At 39.8% G+C, this 17,540-nt stretch overlaps 1 protein-coding gene across 7 annotated transcripts in view; it reads right to left on the bottom strand.

The window, feature by feature from the left end:
• RGS6 (regulator of G protein signaling 6) overlaps window positions 1–17,540 on the bottom strand; it is a 288,240-nt gene that overhangs the window by 256,734 nt on the left and 13,966 nt on the right. For 6 of the 7 annotated variants that reach the window (XM_087746410.1, XM_087746409.1, XM_087746412.1 and 3 more), the window contains exon 2: window positions 13,471–13,575. In XM_087746410.1, the coding sequence (XP_087602536.1) occupies window positions 13,471–13,554 (84 nt within the window). In that variant the 5' untranslated portion in view covers window positions 13,555–13,575. Of the gene's footprint in view, window positions 1–11,889; window positions 11,942–13,470; window positions 13,576–17,540 lie in introns of those variants that run through there. The other variant, XM_087746416.1, reaches the window with a different exon arrangement.

Below are 17,540 nucleotides of genomic sequence, written 5' to 3' on the forward strand. Positions count from 1 at the left end.
TGTTGAAGTCAGCACTAGCCTCTTAAAGAAAATAAATAATTATATTACACAATGTTCAGAATCTGGAAACTCATGACAGCTTCTCATTCATTCAGAGGAGGCACTAAGGTAGCTGACTTGAAGGGAACTGCTAAACCAACAAAAAGTCAAGAGTAACAAATGCACGGTAGGTTAGCTGTAACATTTGGATTACAACAGTGAAAAACAACTTTATGAACATAGCTGAGCCCAGTAGCAGCACCGATGAAGTACGTCAAATCACTGCTGCCACTCCAACACAGCCAGAACAAATACTCTGACCCACTTCACTGGAGGGCCTTCTCTTTATGTAATAGATTTGATGCTCGCAACTATTTCCCCTTTAAGAATGAGCAACTCTAGGATGCTATTTAATCAGGCCACCATCTATTCTGTACATTCTCAAATGAAGCAAAACCAGCAAATTATTCTTTTCTCTCCATTTCAAAGACAAAGGGAAAAAAACACAATGAAAACACTATAAAAAGCCATTAAAGTAAGAGACAACTGATTTTGTCATGAAATTCTTTATATATTGGACACAGACCTTGGACAACAGCACCACAACAGCAGTACCCACCTGTGACTGCCAATGCCTTTAAGAACCCTAGATTTAACAATTGTGAGATGCACTTTAGCAACCAAAACAACAAAACCCCCAAAACGTCAGATGCATAAATGGAGGCTTTTGTATCCCAAATGATTAAATCAGAGTGATCTAATATTCATACTTCCCCTAGAGTATGTCTCTTTGTTTTAAGTGCCGTCTTGAGACTCCTTGGCAGAGAGGAAGACGACAAAGTGCAGCTGAGCAGTTCTCTCGCCTGAACTGCTCTCAAGACAGCACTTTGAAACGGGAAGAGACAGGACTCAGGAGAACATATAAATATCTTATAAGGTGCTGGAACACTCAGTAATTAATTTTTCAGCAAGGAGAAGCTTTTATTTCAGCAATGTGTAAAAAATAAATTTTGAATTCCATACCCACTGCTTGGCTACTCATGCTCTGACCCAAAGCAACAGCAGAAATGGAAGAGTCACGACTAAGGAACCTGCATAAATCAGGCCAAAAGCCACTGCTTTTACTTAACCTGATTTCCACGGCAATAGATGAGAGCTATATTTCCATTACAGAAGTCTGTGGAAAATTTTGTTTTCTTTCTGTACAAACCTAAGAGCACTCTGGCTATAATTAGGACAAGAAGAGGGAGTGCAAGATCCTGAAAGCTTTACCTGCCTTCAGCACAGAAATGCTTTTGTCGTTCTGGAGTCTGGGGTAGGTTAGACAAAGCACGAAAGCATTAGCCACATTGAACAGCAATGTCCAATTTTTATGGGAGCATTACCTTAACAGTTACAGCGAGACAGATTCAACACACGATCTGATCGGGAAAAAGTGCTCCTCCATCCCTCCTTTCCTTCCTGAGCAATGATTTTCCCTGAGGCTCTTCCTACACAATTTTAATCCATCTCTCCTTGATATATTGCTCTTCTAATATAGAATCATAGAATCGTTTAGGTTGGAAAAGACCTCTAAGATCATCAAGTTCAACCGTTAACCTAGCACTGCCAAGTCCACCACTAAACCATGTCCCTAAGCACCACATCTACACGTCTTTTCAATACCTCCAGGGATGGGGACTCAACCACTTCCCTGGGCAGCCTGTTCCAGTGCCTGACAACCCTTTCAGTCAAGAAATTTTTCCTAATATCCAACCTAAACCTCCCCTGGCGCAGCTTGAGGCCATTTCCTCTCATACTATCGCTTGTTACTTATGTGGGGGGACCACTTGCCCTGTTCCAAGCTCTTCTCTGCAGTCCCGAGTAAACAATTAGTGATAGCCTCAGTTAGCTCCCTGATTAGTTGACCTGCTGTGTCTGCCAAGATCTGGAGGGCAGCTTTGGATGTGCACCTAAACGGTTTGCTACACATTTCCACTTTCAGCCAGGAAGCCACAGAGAAACTGTTTCTTGTGATGTTTCTGGAAAAATTTCCAACATCAAGAAGTCATCAGACTGGAATATAAATTCAAAAACCGCTGAAGTTCCCCAGTCCCTTGATCTCACTAGAAGAAAGAAAGAAATTAAAGTTCCTACACCACTGCTGCAGCCCACCACTGATGCAACAGTCCCATAATAAGGATAAACCAGATTGCTTTTCTAAAAAAAGTAAATGGTTTTGAACTATTGTTTCATTCCACAAAACAGAAAAAGTATTTGTTAAAGAAAAGAAAAAGTCATGGGAGGAAAGAAAAAAGCCAACAGAAGTCAGAAGTCCAGCTGTCACAACACGCACCTGATGCCAGAGGACTTGGTCCAAACACCTGCCCTCAATGAGGCAGCAAAAGAATTTAAATCAAGGCAATGTGTTGGGTGGGTGCATTGCGATACTTGAGCTAGTCTAGGTCTTAATCTCTGGATTTGATAAACACACCACCGGGAACCCAATAAAAATCCTCACTGATACCCTGTACACAAGTTTTCATAAACAGTTTCTTTAAATAAGAAAATTCTCATCCTGATATCCCCAAACAAATGTACCTCACAGCATTTGGTTCCTCTGTGAATTATTGAGCCATTTTATAATGATTCAACTATTTGTTCAGCTGCTTGCAAACTTACTGAACTAACAATGAACAACAATTCGTATTAAATATTTCAGATGTTTCTTTCAAAGGTCTCATCCTTAGGAATCCGGGAAGATAATACTGATTTCCATTAGGTAAACATTTTGTCAGCAGTAATTCAAGTTTTGTGCACTGAGCATTCCACAAAGGTAAAAAGACATTTCTTGGATCAGATTCCAGCATTAGCAATGAATACTTAAGATCTAAGGCAGCAATGTTTGAGGGGAAAAACACCCACACAAAACCCAAACTTAGTAAATATGTATGGACACAGACAGTGAGGTCGCTGGGTTACCAAAGACAGACTACCATAAAACAAATGAAACATTCAGTGCTCCAGGTAAAAGCAGCCACAATGACTGTCACCTTGTTGCTCTTAGCAGTTAAACACTGCTCACTATATGCAGTGGAAAAGTCCTTTTCCAGCAATCCCCAATCACTTGATTTGCATTTAGCACCATACTCACCACCAACTTCATTCTGTTCTGTTGGTGGTGGGGTTTTTATCTGGGTTTTGGTTTGTTGTTTTTGGGTTTGTTTTGTTGTTGGTTTTCTTTGTTTGTTTGGTGGTTGTTTTTTTTGTTTTGTTTTATGGTTTTTTTTTTTTAACATCAGAGGCAGCCACTACTTAGTGAACCTTTGACTTCATGGATGGTAACAACAGAGACAAGAAAGGGTTCCTTGGGCACTTCACACACACTCTCCAGCTTCAGTCTAGGGCCAGGTTTTAACCTTTCCAAGAGCTCTTCTCAAATTTTGCTGAAGTGAAACTGAAAGATAACGCAAGATCTGGGTGTGATTTTTATCCAAACTGAGGAGCACCAGTGGGACAAACAGAAGAACATCTTAGAAGCCCCTTCAGGAGTTAACCCTGGCGAGGCAAGGGGGGTGCCTAGGGAGCCAGAGGGGTTCCTTTGTGCTGAAGCTGCTGCCTTCCCTTCTAAGCTGCTCATTTCCCACAGGATCAAACTGTCAGGTTGTGTGGATACAGAACCCAAAACCATCAGAGCCAAGACAGACAGACTGGTATTTTCTGGACACCTCAATTCATACTACTTCAGCATCGCCAGTGTAATTTCTTTTGCAGGGGATGTCTGTCTGCTACAAAATCAACCGGAATTAAATGATTTCCAACAGACCCACAAAGTGGTGGCAAATTGTCATTGTTTTCTTACGCTTTGGATTCAAATCAGATAACTTTCCAGATACAAGCCAATGGTTGGACTATCTTCAGCGTACAGACAACAGTAGTGCCACTACTGTAGCTCTGTTTTTCCATGCATAGAAAAAATATAATTAACACAGCTCCAGTTAATTTTACTATTAAGAGCCCAGTGGGGAACAGCGCAAGTGACAAGAGCCCAGTGCTGCCAAGGTTTATGTGACATTTTGTGCAAGTTATTGAATGAGCTAATTTGTACGTAGCTCCAAGCCCATGTTTAACAAAATTGTGTGGATTTACAGATGTGGAAAAGTAATTATAGCACCAGTGAATTAAATAGTCCCTTTATCTGGGGCACCACCAAAACAGCTCCTGCAGCCATGGTCATGCCAACACGCAGAGGAGAATTGTGCTCGCAAATACAGAGGTTGTTAAACACCCTCTACAGCTCTCCAGTTCCAGGTCTCCTTGCTCAAACTGCCAACTAATGCAAGACATAAGGAAAAAACATGTGAAACAGTAACAGAGTCAGAGAGGAACATTCTTAATATGCAATGGCCACCACACCTATTTTCATCAAATGGGGAAAAAATATAACTCAAAATAGCTGGTAGAGGATGAGAACGGAAGTGACACCTGCAGCACTATACTCTGAGGAGACTCTGGTACACAAAACCATTTACATCTAGAGTTTAAAAACATAACCATTTCTATTTGACTTCAATCTTGCAGAACCCCATTTTTACAAAATCAAAATATGAACAAAATTGGAATTAATCTGCTCTCAACCAAGAAATATATCTGAATAATTCATTAACATATTCCTTCATTAAATTATTCTTCCTACCTATTCCACTCATTCTACTCGCAATTAAAGCATTAGAAAAATACATATTTTGTCATTTCTCCTTGTGTATGCCAAAAATAGGTATCACTTTACCTTCAGAGGCACTGAATTATTGGTCCAAAGTATGATTTCCAAACACTTCAATGCAAGGTTAATATTAATGAGCTCCATTAACATCAAAGAAAAGCAAAGTAGGGAGACATCTTATTTAAAGGAACACCTTTGCTGATTTCCCCCCTCCCCCTCAAAGACAAGTAGCCTTTGAACTAAAATATCAAATATACTCAAGAATGAGAATACAATTCTTTGTTAAGCAGACCCGTGTACTTCAGTGTCTGGTTAACTGGTTACTTTTCATTTTCTTCATTTAACTGTGGAGAGACAAGGAAAAAGAAGATACAGGACAACAGCAGCAGCGATAAAGAAAAAAGAATAAAAGTAATTGCTTCCCCTTGAACATGGTATGACAGCTTCTCGTGAAAAAAGAAAGTGTGCTTCAAAATGTCTTAGGATGCAAAACATGAGTTTTTAAATGGAACTTCATTTGCATATTTTCATGGTCCTGCACATGTAATTCTATTTATTGAAATGGATCCTCCCACTCAAACTTTATCGCAGAGCCTTATGAAAGAAGTACATAGTCCTCTGAAGAGATATTTTATTAATCAGGATAGAATAAGGGGTTAGCTGAAGTTCTACTATAAAACAAAGAAACATGGTTTCGCGTGCATTTCATCCAATACCATCCAAACTCTTCTCTTTCATCTTAATATTAGGGTGCAAGACTGCATCTGAAAATAGCCAGAAGCTGCCTCCTGGAACAAGTCAGGCTAGCAGCTCTCTACTACTTTACTACTTCATTTTGTTCGGTTTTTAATAAATGAAACAATCCCGTGGCTAAAATAATGCTTTAGGCAGAAAGAAAACACTCATATTCACCATCTTGCCCAAAACAACATGCAAAAGTAAATCAACAAACATAGTGAAAATACTCTAAGACCATAACTTAAAATGTTGACAACAACAAATACAGAGAATGACATGAGAAAGATGCTGGGGGAAGAGAACCGTTTCCAAAAATGCAAGGCACTAAGTGCTACAGCTAGAATAGCATAATCTTACCCTCTAGCTGAACCTTCCCGTTTTATCTCTGTATTCTAAATTTGCACTGGTTGCTTTGCTAAAAATAAACTTTGAAGTTGTCATAGCTATTGGTCCTGGCTCATCTTTTTTCTGCCTCTGAGAACAGCTAAAGTAATAGATCACTGTAATTAGACTTTTATGGGTGCAAGAGACAGTTTGTTTTAGTTACAAACATGAACAGAGAAAAGATGAGCCAGAGAGGAAAGAAAACTAAATAAATTTAAGTAAGACAACTGCTTCTGAATATGGAGAAGACTGAAAAAAAAAAATAAAGAAGATAGCTATAGGCTTATCACCAAAATCTCTAACTACAAAGAGGGATATGATACACAAGAGCTAAGGCCACCTTTACACTAGGGCTAAGGCCACCTTTTCCAAGATCAGAAAGACAGATTCATACGTGTAAAATGCAAACAAATTATTCTATGCATGCATTATTTGAATTGAAAAATTTAAGGCATATAGGATATATAAGAAAATATGTCATGCATAGATACATATATATCTTTTTAATATATCTTATATATGTTCTAAGAATGTATCTCCTATATTAGGCTAAATGATATAGCCAGGGAAAACATAAAGGTTATTTGTTCATCCTCATTACTTCAAAGGCATGTAAATGTGCGTGTATGTATTTATATATCTAAAAAGAGAAATAATAGTTATACCTAAATACCACATTCCATGCATTTCCCTATTTGTAACTTTGCACACCACCTACTAATCTGAATCTTTAACCTCAGCTAAGTCTTTTACTGCAAGACAAATGATGGAAAGAAACAGCAAACCACAAAGTGTCCAAAAGCCCTTCCTGCAGGTGGATCACCTCCACCCGGCTCTAAAAACATGCTCCTGCCACTTGTATGACAGCTTTATTTGTGTCTAAACAGCAACGAAAGTCAGCTTCTGAAGTCCGCTGAGCACTGCCTTCTTGCAATTTTACCCTAATGCCTGAGATCATTAATCATTCATACGCGTCTAACAGACGTGGAAATCAAACCCACAGTCCCCAGCTTTACCACTGACAGCTACAGTCAAGGTCAGTGGCATTAACTTTGGTCATGGACGCCGACATGTGTCAAACTTCAGCAGTACAAATTGTTTGCTACTGCATGAATAACATGCTATTGCATGTATTTTAGACAGTCCCTATTCAAGGTAATCTGAAGAAGGTAAAAACGGAAAGCTAGAAAGACTTCTTGGCACATTGTGTCTCCTTCTCTACTTCTGTAAGAAACAATGTCACACAGGCCTCTTCAAAAACATGCCTACATCTATCCTAAAACCAGCTGGCTTCCTTGGCCGCACTACTCCATGCAGTGGCTGCTCCAGAACTCCACCACCTCCTAATTCCCAGATTGCATTTATTAATCAGAAATTTATAAAAATTTGTGTGCACACCAGTACTATCCTCAGCTTAGTAAGGTCTTCTCCCTGCCTGGCATTTATCCCTTAGGGCACTCTTGCAGAGTAATTACATCTCCCCTACCTCATTTTGTTTTGCTCAGCTAAATAAACCACTTGTTTCTAGTCCATCTTGTGCAACCAGGTCATGTTTTCTGAAGACAGAAGATGACAACAGAGAAGACTACACCATGACCTAGATAAGGCCATATCACTGGACCTTTGCATCATACTATTGACACCTATCACTGCCCTGGAAATATTTCTCCAGCACGCTCTGGGATTATATTTGTGGTTTTCATTGCCATTGCAGAATACTGGACCATGACTGTCCTATGACTCACCAGCATACTCGGGTCTCTCTTCTCTGCTGCTCCTACCCGACAGATCTGTTGCACGCAGCCATTCCCATCTTTGTCCCCTGCTGTACAGCCTCTCTCTCTCTCTGTAGAACTAAATTTAATGCCACTACTGTGATTCCTCTCCCCAAGATTTTGCTATATAAGGTATGGAAAGGAGAATTATTGAACGTTACACCTGGTATTACAGGAAATGGCATGAAGGAATCTCCTAGATAAAGACCATCCAGCTCTGCCTTTACTGAAGCCACAATTTAACAAGTAGCCCATCTTGCACACAGGCATTTCCCCCTCTCTATGCAACATGATATGCAGTCAGAGTCAAAGAAATCAGCAAGGTTTCAAAAACTGGTCAGCTTTGGTTTACAGCCAAGGCACGTGAGTATTTGCAGTGATAAATTAACTGAAACCTTCTCTTCAACATGCAATACAGAAGTGCAGAGTTAAAGTTGCCCTGCTGCCTAACCTGTATGTTAACACATCTTGGTAACAAGATTGGCTTTAAATTTATTTTCCAATATTAATGATGCTAATTTGGGGGTTACTTATCAAACATTGTGAGTGTTTCAATTCCCAAAGTACTGATATATATACTCTCAAATTCAGTCCTAGTTTAATCCTGGGTTACTGCTTTTAGTCTGGAAACAGAGTTAAAAAAAAATCAGGAAATGTCAACAGCAAGATGGCTTAAAATGCCATGAAGTAATTTCTAACAATAGTACAGAAAAATCGTTGAGTAAAATTTGAAGACTACAGGTCTGCAGTGTTATCAACTCATGCATTATCATCATAATTTTATACTTTTATGTTAAAGAACCAGTTACAAAACAGAAGCAATTGTGTGATAGTCTCAGATTTCATGTACAAAAATAAGGTTCAAGGCCTTTACATGCAACAGAATCCCAAAATATGACTCAAGAGACAAATAAAAAGGATGCCAAAAGTATTCAACAGTTTAAATGCATTTTAGGTTCTACTGCCTCTCACTAGAACAGCATAAAACCTTGAAAGGGTTAGGAAACCTCAAAAAAGATGGAGACTGCTTTCATTTAATAAAGTATAAAAGTTGTATGCATGAAATCCATTTCATTTTAACACACTGCAGCTTTTTATTTCTTTGCAGCAAGTCATCACGTGGACTATACCCCTATGGGTTTTGTCTGCTTTTGGTTGCTTGGACAGTGTCCCATTGAGATAGTTTTTCAGGTTCTTTTTTGGACAACTTAAAAGCAAACAAACAGTAGTCTTGGTCTTCTGACTAGCTCCCAATATGAGCATTATGGGTTTTTTTATCTGAACAGCTAATTTTAACAACAGCCTCTTCCCCCATCTTTCTGCTTTGTGGTCCATACATTTTTTGCATGCATACATCTGTCTTCGCAACTGCTTGTTCTCCTATTTCCCGTCCTGTCACCACGTTGGACCTGGTCTGATAGCAACACTCCAGCTATTTGCCACAGCTGGAACCCTGGAATCTCCCTGGAGAAAAGCTGCTACTGTAAGATTGCTTTTTTTTTTTTTTTTAAATGATTACAATTCAGATCTTATACCAGCATTTAAAAAGAGGGTAAGGCTGCCAAGCACTGAAGGTAGCAAACAACTCAGATTTTTCTGAAAGCATCTTGTGGCAGCTGCAAGTTTGTATTGCATTTACCTAAAACAGTAATTGCCTTTGGAAATTAGATTCTCCTGCTTGTTCAAAAGATTTACAAAAAGTAACCATAAAAATTCAAAATTTAACTCACTAAATGCCAGTGTTAGCAAGCAGATATAGAATATATGTCTGGCAAAATTAAGCAGAGATGGAAATGTACCATCAGATAATCCAGTTCATTTCTTAGACAATACCCTTTGATATCCCTCAGAGCATGCATGCTCACAGTGGTTCTAAACATCTCTAATAGTACAGTTTGCAAACTCTTCCCCATCCTAAGAGATCTCTCTCAGGAACAAGTATGCCTTGCTATCCAATCTAGATTTTCATTTATGTGTTTTCATCCTTCTTGCTGTATTCCCCAGGTACTCCTAAACAATTCTTCCTTATTGGTATTTTCAGTTTTTATTTAGTTAAGCTCTAATTATTTTGATTTTTCTTTTCTTTTGGTGACATGACAATTTTCCACCATCCTTTCTGGGAGAAGATTTGATTTGCCAAATTATTTTGGTAACAAGTTGCCTAATAGGTCTGGTGCCAGAACCAGTCCGTGAACCATTTGTCTTTCAATATAGTCTGCAGAAGGTGAATTTTCAGACCTGGATTATCGGAATGATGAGCCAAAGGGCCCCTAGGACATAGTACCCAGCACTTGGAAGCCAGAAAGGCAATCAAGGGTGGCTGAATTTCAAGGGAATGTGACAGGCATTTAAAATCAATTTATATTTTCTGTTACTGTTTGCTTGGAGTGTGTTTTTCTCCTCTCACTGGCTTTTTATTGCATTTTTTTCCTTCCGTGCTGCAGCACCCACACAACGCTCACAGACTGAAGTGAGGACTGGGATGTCACTCACTTCCACAGAAGCCCTTGTGTATTGACATTACCTGCTCCCATGAAAAGGAGGGTAGCGCATTTCAAACAGTCTTTTTAAGCACTGCATACCACTCTTCCAGTAGTAATCCCAACAAAGGAATACATCAGCATCTTCTCCAGATGCGGCCAGACCGATTAAAAAAACATGGTTCCTACATTTCACTTGCAGAGCAGTACTTAAATGGCAATGCAATTTCTGCAGCGCCCTTAAATTTTTTGTTGGATATCACTATGCCACACAAGATAAATGACAGCACATCCTTACTGCGGCACTACTCATAGCCTTATAACCAGCCCAGGGCTAAGTGCTGAGACATACAGAGAGATGAGAGGAAGCACAAATCCTAGGAGTGGGATGCAGCTTACTTTATTATAGAAGTCTATCGTCTGACAGAAGTACCTGACAGCTAGGTGTCGAGGCACCCATGATAGTCAATGGAGACCTAGTCAATACAGCTCATGTAATTTAGGGTACAATTCATTTTAACAAGTGTAAGGTGAGGCAAATCACACCCTAAACACTACTTCCCCTAATGAGTGCATCTGCACTACCTAATTCACACACAGATGTCTTCTAAAACAGCAGGGCAACATTGAGCATTTTGGATTAAAAAAATAACATGCCTCACAATTTGATAAATATCAGCCCCCAAAAGGTTAACCCTGAAGGTAGAAGAAAATAAGACTTATCTCATTGAGACCATCTGCTGTAGCAATCAAAGCAGTTAGAATCCATTTGCTTGCAGCAGTCCATAGAGAATATCACAAACTAATTGGAGTCAAAATAAATTAGTTTATTTTGTTCTCCACGGCCAAAATCCATCCCACTTAGTTTTACCTACCTAAGTAAAGAGAACAGCCTGTTCTAGGCTGTTCTCAAACAAACAAACAAACAGAACAACAAAAAAAAAAAAAAAACACAAAACACCACAGACAGAGGTTGCTCCAACAGGACACTCAGCACCACCTAAAATCTGATTTGTCCTTTAGATGCATGCATTTCTCACTAGTGATTATAAAGAAAACCAGACTACCACAACCACCCTCTTGGCTTATGAACTTCAAATAGACCTCAGTGAGTCTCAGTAAAGAAAGCATGAACAATTTGGGGTTGTACTTGTAGGGCTTTCCTCCCTTAAAACCCACAAACGTGACAGTTATGACAAGCCACAAAATAGTTGACACAGCAGGAATTACTGTGGTCCCATTACTGAAGCCCACACTTATTTCTTCTTCCTTACAGGGATCAACAATTGCATCTCAGGATCCCTGCTATGAGAAGCAAACCTTTTCTTTTACTGTGACACAACTCCAACCCTGAACTGTACGGTATGCTGGCAGATTGTGTTCTGTATTTCAGGGAGTCCACTGCAGTGTTTTTCTCATTCATTACTGGCAATCAAGCCATTTGAAAGGAAATGAGAGATGAAGAGCTAAACACTCATTTGGAGAGAGGAGAGATAATCAAGAGAATAAAAGTCTTGTCTCAGATTTTGCATACGATTTCTCAACACTAAGGAACATATAATTGATGTGTAATACATTAACTAATATCCAACAGTAAATTAGATTTAGAAAGTCAATCACCAATGGAAATTAACTTTGAAGAATAGGTAATATTAACCCTATTCATAAAAGCAACAAAAACCCTCAACAAAAAATACCCGACAGACATGCATTAGCTTAATGTTGACAATACAGAATACAGCATTACTGAACAATGCATGAGGCATGCTATTCTAAAAGATAACTATGTATTTTGACAGATGACTATATTAGAAGGGCTGATAATACTGACATCTGAGGAACACCAGTAAGGAGAGATGAATCAAATGGTATGAGTACGTTCCCCGTTGATACCGCAGAACTTGGAAGCTTTATTCTACAGCGACAATAATGAAATACTGAAAGGCAAAGAAATGGAGAAATCTTTAAGTAAAAATGCCATGAGATGAATAGGAAGTGAGGCACATTCAAATAAAACATCATGTTTTCAAGAACAGGTAAGTTGATTCTCTGCAGAGTCACAGATTTCATGCCCTAATTTCAGATCATACAACGAGAAACTTCTTTCATATCCCATATCTGCTTCAACCTGCTGGGGTGCTGGACCTCCCAGCAAACAGGTTCTAAAAAGATAATCTGACTAACCGACTACTGCTACTTCCAAATTAGCAGCTGAAGTGTGTTCATAACACATTCAAAACAAACAAGCCTACACATTACCCAGAAAATTTTCCCATGTTAACAATTCCAGATTCCAAACCAAATATGCAACAACTAAACCAAAATTACGGTTATCAAAAAGTAACACTTTAAACAACTTATGCTCTATATGAAACCTAAATTATTTTCTCAGCATATGAAAGTCATCAAGATTGCAGTCACGCAAGCAGAAAACAGTACCATGTACACCCGACACATTTTAGTTACTTATAGCTATTTGGTAAGGTGTAAAAATGAGTGAAAATATAAATTTTATTCAGGATCGTACTACACAAGGAAACTTGATTTAAGCTAGCATTGTAGCTCTTGAGTTAACAGAACGGTAGCTTATTTGAGCCATGCAAGGAATTTTATTTTTGTCAGAACCATACAGCACTTTTGCGTGCTACATAAGAAACACTTTGCAGGCTAAATAAAATATATTTACACAGTTTCATTAAATTACAAAAAGACTCAGTTTCATAGATAACAGATACACCTATCCCAGAGTAAAACAATGCCTTAGCAAATAGGTCAGTAGATTGCTTTCCTTCATCTTTTATACTACCTCCAAAGTACTTCAGAATAAGACATTTTATCATGGTGAAAGAATGTTCTTTGACATCATGCATTGCTGTTATTTTACCTTTGTCTCATTCATTTTTCACTAGCACTTGAGAAGTTTCTCTTTTTTAATTTAAGCAATGCAACGGGAAGTAATAACAACTACCTGCAAAGAATCAAACTGTAAATTATGCAACAAAAAACACAATATGAAAATAGAAAAAAATGCACTAAAAGATTGTTGCATGTTTGCTGCTTTATGCTTAGTGTGATAAAACTTGGAAGGTACATACAATTGTTTTAGCTAGACTTAGTAAACTTGAACAATTAGCTAAAGTCACATCACAACTATTCACAAGAAGTTATACATTTCAAGTTATTAGTTTGTCATCAAACATTTTACACGAACAAGCTTAAATGCTTCCACTCAAGAGATTAAGACTTTCAAGCTCTCGAATGCTATAGTTTTCAAGAACTACTTTCCTGAGAACTATTTCAGCTATGCATCCAAGCAGCCCGAAACATACCTTTGACTTCAAAAGGGGCATGGGATCCTTTTACAAGCCAACTATGTAAGAAGAGATTTTTGTGAACAGCTCCAAATCCTTACCTTTCTGTAGACTATCATATTTGGAGAACTCTCCTCTGGGTCAGCAGCTTCCACGTTACTTGGATCAGTTGGTGCCTGGGCCATGTTTGCCTCTCGTCGCTCAGACTGCAAAGACAGGAGCAAAAGTCAGCACCACTCCAGGCTGCAGGAGAGCACGGCGAGGACACGAGACTACCTCCAGGGCAGACAGACGAGGATGGTACAGAGGGAGCCACGCTCCAGACTTCACCCAGTGCAGGATTTTATCACACGGTGTCAGACAGTTAGACACTTTGAACTGCTTTGTCTAAAGCACAATGCCCCAGGAGCAAGGACTGCCAAGTGGCATACAGCTGTGGTTTGGGTCATCACACACACACACGTTTTTCCCCCAGTTCTGATCTTTTATCATAAGCCCCTGTTCAATAAAAGACCAATTAATACTTGGCACACTTCGTTTCCTTGCTATAAAGCACAAACAGCTTATACTTTTCTAGGAGCTTTTGAGTTACCCTAAAACAAAAAGCCAAGGAGGATAAGATGCTTTCTGTGAGACAGAGTGAAACCCAGCTGGAATCGGCGGGCGCAGCAGACTGTCAGGCACACTGCTGGCTGTCACCTGCAGACACTTGGAGCTGCCTCCGGCTCTCCCCAACTCCGGGGCAGCAGGCGGGAACCGGGGAGGCACAGCTGCCTGCTCAGAGTAAGCAGCTTCCCTCACCTCTTCTCATGATACAGCTGGGAAGAGGCAGCAGGACACAGGCAAACTGCTGTTTATAATACTCCTTAACCCGAACTATATTCTAGAAGCACAGAAGTGCTGCCTTATCTCCTCCAGGTCATGGCAGGCTTGAGGCAAAAACATTAGTTGTTTGTTTTTGTTTTTTTTTTTTTTTTTAAAAAAAAAAAAAGGGCCCAGTGCAGGGAGGTCACTTCAAATTCTAAGTCAAATGCTATATTTTAACTTTTTCTGCTACCAGCATGTTTGACATGTCACACCTTAAATTAAATGCTGCTGTGGAGCCATGTGGTGACCTCTCCTAGCCTAAGAGGTAACATCGCCTCTTACAGACACTGGCATTAAAGCTATCTGACAAGCTCAATTTCTTCAACATTGAAAGTATTTAAATTGCCCATCTCAACATATTTTATTAAAAATCGAGACAAAAAAAGTCTAAGTAAGTTCACACATGCATAATCTACACATTCATTCCTAAAACACAGTTCACCGCTAAACCACCTCGCTTATTTAAGGAAGAAGATACTTTCCTATTCTTTTCTCTATCCACCTTTCACATTCCCACAGGCAACAAACTGCCCCAGCATATAATATACATATAAAGCATACAATTATATGTCAAAATACAGCCCCAAGCCATTCTAACTGTCAGTTATCAGCTCCCAAGGACAAGTTCCAGAATTGGACATCCTCAGACCATATCCCAGCTCTGTCCTGTCTCAGCAGTGAAAAGGCTATTGCTGTAACATGGCATCCTCCACTGGAGCCAGAAGCAGCTGAGAAATCCTTTTAAGCAAGAGAGATCCCTTCAAGCAAGACATAATAGACACCAAGGTTAAATAATCTACATCAATCCAGATTCCTTCATTTCTTTCTTTTATAAAGCATGCATGCACACACACAACTGGGCACAAATGCATCTGTACCCGCACATAGCAATTTGGAAAGTCAGTAATACAGTTCTAGCTCAAATTAAACAATATACGCATATATCGCCTTTCAAAGGCATGTTCAGACCAATTTAGATGCTATTTTATATTTAAAGGACATAAATTTATTTCAACTCCTATTAAACTCCCATGTCTTCCTAGAAGCCCAAACACTGCGCTGTTGTGCCAAGTCATGAGGTAAAAAGGAAACGGAATAAATTTTCTAAGCAAAAGTATTAGATAAAAAAAAAATAGCACAAATGGTGAAGGGGAAAGCATTTTAAAGTTATAGCACTTCAAATGATTTACACTAACGTGCGTTCTCACAGCACTTCTTAGTCACGATTTCAAGGCACTGAAGAATCAGGCTCTAGGTATCATCACGCCATTGAACAGAGCAGGAACGAGGTAGAGATTTTATGTAACTTTCTGAAGGCAATTACAGAGCAGAGTTGAAAGCGTATGTCAAGCCGCTCGCGTTTCAGCTTCTCCTGCGGTGTATAAAGACCATGTTTACCGCTTACATTATATCTGAGATTATATATGCATACTTTAAAAGAAAACAATTGCAATTAACTTTTAATTGAGCAATACTCCTTTAAAGAAGAAATTTCCAATTTCTAGTCAAAAAGCCCTCTACAGCATTACTTAGCTGCACTTCACTCGTTGCATTATTCACTTTGAACATCCACATTTACAAATTCTGTTGTTCTTGTTACACTGTCAGCTCACTTGAATTTTTCTGATACTGTAGGATTTTCCCCCATAGCACATCTTGAAGCTTTTCATCTACTCTGGTGCAACAAGACAAAAATATCCTGCACAATATGCAGTAGTGGCTGTCGCGCTGTTCATGGTGACATCGAGGGAGCCACCAACTGCCTCTGAAGATCTACAAAAGGTAATCAATACAAATGAACCTGTTGTTGGAAGACAGAAATTTGCAAAAGTGCTTCCCACTAGTGCCCAGCATCTCCTGCTGGGTTTCAGTCAGGAGCAGCAGGGCCACCTTTGCAGGACTGACAGCAGGATGGATGTTGCAGGGGACAAGGCTGGAGACAAGGTGACAAGGTAGGACTGAGGTGCACCCCGGAGCAGAGACAAGTGTGGGTATCCCCTCCACGCAGAACGGGTACTGCTGGTGCTGGGATGAGCCTTAGCGGAGCCCCTGGACTAGGGGTCCCCCAGGGCTCTTGAGGATTTGTCAGGGCTCTGGCCATCACCCAAGTTTCTTCTCTTTCTTTTAGACTGCTTTTTGTAAAAACACAAAATCCTTTCTTAGATGGTATTTTTATTCTAGAGGAAAACAAGACTACAGAGAAAATAAGACAGTGATATGACACGGGCATGCTCTTGGCTCTTCAAAGTGAAAGCACAGCAATGCTGGGTCTCCATGGATCCTATTACACCCATGCTTTTTAACATGGGGGAGTTGAGTGGAGCTCAGCACCCAGTGATGCAGGACTGCTTCCCTGCACGCCTGCCATGCTGAGCCCTGGCTTCAAACCAATTCACAAATGGGGCATTCTCACTAGCCTGAGGATTATGGCACTGATTTCACACCCCACAAATGCAGGCAAACCGTCATCCACGCAGCAGCAATACATCTAACCGAGGGGCAACACCAGCATAGCCCCAAGGCAGCACTGCTTTGTCTCTGCCTGGGGGACAGACCACCAGGGAGAAGGGCAGAGAGCCCAGAGCCAGGGCTCCCGTGATGAAGGCTACCTGCTGTGAACGCAAATGAGACTGCTCACGTTCAAAGTATAGGGTTTTTTTACCCTAATACTATGTTAACATGTTGTATTTGCAACCCTTGAATTAATATAATGGTATGTGAAAGTCCACATCTGACTTGCATTGCTCTTTGTTAAAAAAAACCAAATCAAAAAAAACTCTGTAGCGTGGCATGAAAGAATCGCAGGACTACTTTTTCAAGGGATCCTATTGAAATCTATTCTTTCTACACAATTTTTCCTCACTGCTGGCCCAGTCTACTCAAGATGCAAGCAGAAAGTCAACCCTGTGTCACTACACAGGTTGAAAACAGAGTCTGTCCTCTGAACCTTTCTCTAAGCACATGTTGGCAATGCATCAGCCAGAACAGAATCCAGCTCACTCTTATACAGACATTTCAGCTACACAGGGCTGAGAAGGGCAAAACCAAACATTTTGTTTAGGTTTTAAAAAAAATTAAAAAGTACTCATGCACAGCCTTCAGTTAAGAACCTCACCAATTACTACCTGAAGAGTACCATCAGCTCCTTACTCCTACGGGCAGTTTACTACATTACTAGCAGCTAACTCATACCAGTCTGCATCCACACACCAGCAATCTACATCCAAACGCGTATCTTCAAAAAATAAATGGTCTCTGAATTCCAGCTCTCAGGTTCAAAAGGTGCTGTTTTCCCACAGCTGTT

The sequence above is a fragment of the Nipponia nippon genome, unplaced genomic scaffold (assembly GCF_047370975.1).
Source record: "Nipponia nippon isolate SJK-2023a ecotype South Korea unplaced genomic scaffold, ASM4737097v1 scaffold_10, whole genome shotgun sequence".
Taxonomy (NCBI): domain Eukaryota; kingdom Metazoa; phylum Chordata; class Aves; order Pelecaniformes; family Threskiornithidae; genus Nipponia; species Nipponia nippon.